The sequence below is a fragment of the Benincasa hispida genome, chromosome 11, assembly GCF_009727055.1.
Source record: "Benincasa hispida cultivar B227 chromosome 11, ASM972705v1, whole genome shotgun sequence".
NCBI lineage: Eukaryota > Viridiplantae > Streptophyta > Magnoliopsida > Cucurbitales > Cucurbitaceae > Benincasa > Benincasa hispida.
In genome coordinates, this window is record NC_052359.1 from 16714348 (window position 1) to 16716829 (window position 2482).

Sequence of the window (2482 nt, forward strand, 5' to 3'; positions counted from 1 at the left end):
ATCCTGTTTTTCCCTCTTCAAGACGGATCTTGTGCATGCAATACGAGGGACTGATCCCTTGAATGTCTGCTAAGGTCCATCCCAAGGCTTTCGCATATTTCTTGAGGATCTGAATAAGGGCTTCCTTCTTTTCTTTGCTCAGTGCGGCAAAGATTATAGCTGATAGAGTGTTGTTGCCTCCTAGATAAACATATTTGAGGTTCACTAGAAGTGCCTTCAACTCCAACATGGGTGGTTCTATCGAAGATGGCTTAGTTCACTGTGTTGCTCGTTTAGATAACTTTATTGTTTCAAAATTTGGGTCAGTCTGTATTGCGGCGCAATTCTCCTCCAACATTGCGTTAACCTCAAAGTCTTCTTCCTCCGATTTTTCTCGAAACTCATGCCTTTGTTCTTCTTGCAATTCTCCAATATACTGGAAGTTTTCCATATCATATGGGTATTTCAACGCATTGAGAACATTGAACTTTGCTTACTGATTGTTGACTCTTATGGTGAGTTCTCGTTTTTGTACGTCGATTAGTGCTTGCTCTGTTGCGAGAAACGGGCAACCCAAGATGATCGGCACCTCAGTGTCAACTTCGTAATCCAATATAATAAAGTCAGCAGGAAAGATGAATTTATCCACTTGCACAAGTACGTCTTCTATCTTGCCTTTTGGATGCGTTATTGATCTGTCAGCCAATTGCAATGTAACTGTGGTGGGTCTTGCATTGTCGATGTTTAACTTCTTGAAGATAGATAAGGGCATCAAGTTTATACTTGCCCTTAAGTCATAGAGTGCATTTCTGACTTCTTTACCCTCTATTGAGAATGGCAATGTGAAGCTCCCTGGATCTTTCATTTTCTTGGAGATGTTGTCTTGGAAAAGCGCACTACATTCATACGTTAGTGCACAGTTTCATTTTCCCTGATCTTCCTCTTGTTGGCGAGTATGTCCTTGAGGAACTTCTCATAGCTCGACATTTGTTCCGGCGCTTCTACTAAGGGAATGTTGATATGTAGCTGTCGGAGACATCCAGGAACTTCTTGAATTATTTACTATCATCTTTCTTTTTCAGCCTAGATGGGATAGGTGGAGGATCCCACCGTACTTCCTGATTGTTTGGCTATTCCTTGAGGTCCCTTGCTTCCTATGTTCTTGGGGCTGGAGGTTGCGATGACTTTGATTCTAAGTTTTGTTGAGATTCACTCTTTGTAGAGGTAGTTGCTTCTAAACTGGTAGGTCTGTTGTTTGTGGTTGAGTGGTCATTGTTGGTGATTGAGTCTTTTGGCCGTTTTACTAACTCTGGTACTGATGGCATGGGGACCGTCTTCCTACCGCTTCTCAATGTCACTGCTTTACATTGTTCCTTGCTACTTGGTCCGGGTGCTTCCATGCTGCTAGGCATGGTACCAGGTGCTCTATTCTTAAACTTGTTCGCAAGCTGTCCAACCTGCACCTCATTTCTAATGGAGGAAGCTTGCGACTGCACAATTGCCTTGTTCTTTTCGATATATTGTTTCAGTAGTGCTTCCGAAGACGAGGTACTAGAAGAGGTATTAGAAGAGGACGATTGGTTGTGTGCCTGTTTACTCTGAAAATTACCCTGGCTTTGATTCGGATGATGGACAACTGGAGGATTACCTCGATTCTCGAGATGACTGTTTTGTAGATTCCTTTGGCCCCCCTGGTCGTGATTCCCTCCCCAACTAAAGTTGGGGTGATTCCGCCAACCAGGGTTGTAGGTGTTTCTAAATGGGTTATTGTGAATAGAGTATACGGATTGTGGATTTGACAGGCAGACTTCCATCGAGTGCCCCTCTCCGCATTGGATGCAGCTTACTGCTGCCACTTACGTCAACGCATTGGCTTGCGTTGCACTTTGAGAGAGATGTCCTTGATTAATAGCCATAGTCTGGAGGAATGAGGTAACTACAACCATCTGGGCGGCCAAGGTGGTCATTGTATCAATTGGTACAATGGCACTTTCCGCTTTTCTTTGCTCCGGGCCACATCCTCCATACTCGTCATCCATCTAGTCATCTGTATTTCACGAAATGTGATCTAAGATGACCTTCACTTTCGTATATGTCTTGTCCACGAACCCTCCTGTCGCGGAGGCATTAGCAACTTCTTGCGTTGATCTATCCAAGCCATTATAGAAAGTTTCCATCAGAATGCAATCAGGGAATCCCGATGTGCGGACAATTCTTCACCAACCTTCTGAATCGCACCCAGGCGGTGCTTAGAGATTCATTTTCCATCTGTTCAAAATTTAACACGTCCTTTCATCTTCTTACGTTGACGGTGGGCGGGAAAAATTTCTTCATAAACCTCTCAACCAGCTGGTCCCATGAATTGATTTCATTCGAGTCCAATGAATAAGCTCACCTCTTTGCCTCATCCCGCAGTGTATACAGGAAGAGATATAATCTAATTCCTTCAGGAGTAACGTCAGGAATGGAGAATGTATTGCACATTTCAACAAAGCTGGTCAAG

The 2482-nt window shown here is 43.7% G+C and overlaps 1 protein-coding gene across 1 annotated transcript; it reads right to left on the reverse strand.

Annotated features, from left to right (window-relative positions):
- Positions 1–472: 472 nt before the first annotated feature.
- On the reverse strand, positions 473–2018 carry LOC120090584. Its single transcript, XM_039048311.1, has 3 exons — positions 1840–2018; positions 1288–1734; positions 473–875 (listed from the first exon to the last, which is right to left on the reverse strand). Exons 1-3 carry the CDS (start codon positions 2016–2018, stop codon positions 473–475), a joined length of 1029 nt encoding a protein of 342 aa, XP_038904239.1.
- Between the last annotated feature and the right edge of the window lie 464 nt (positions 2019–2482).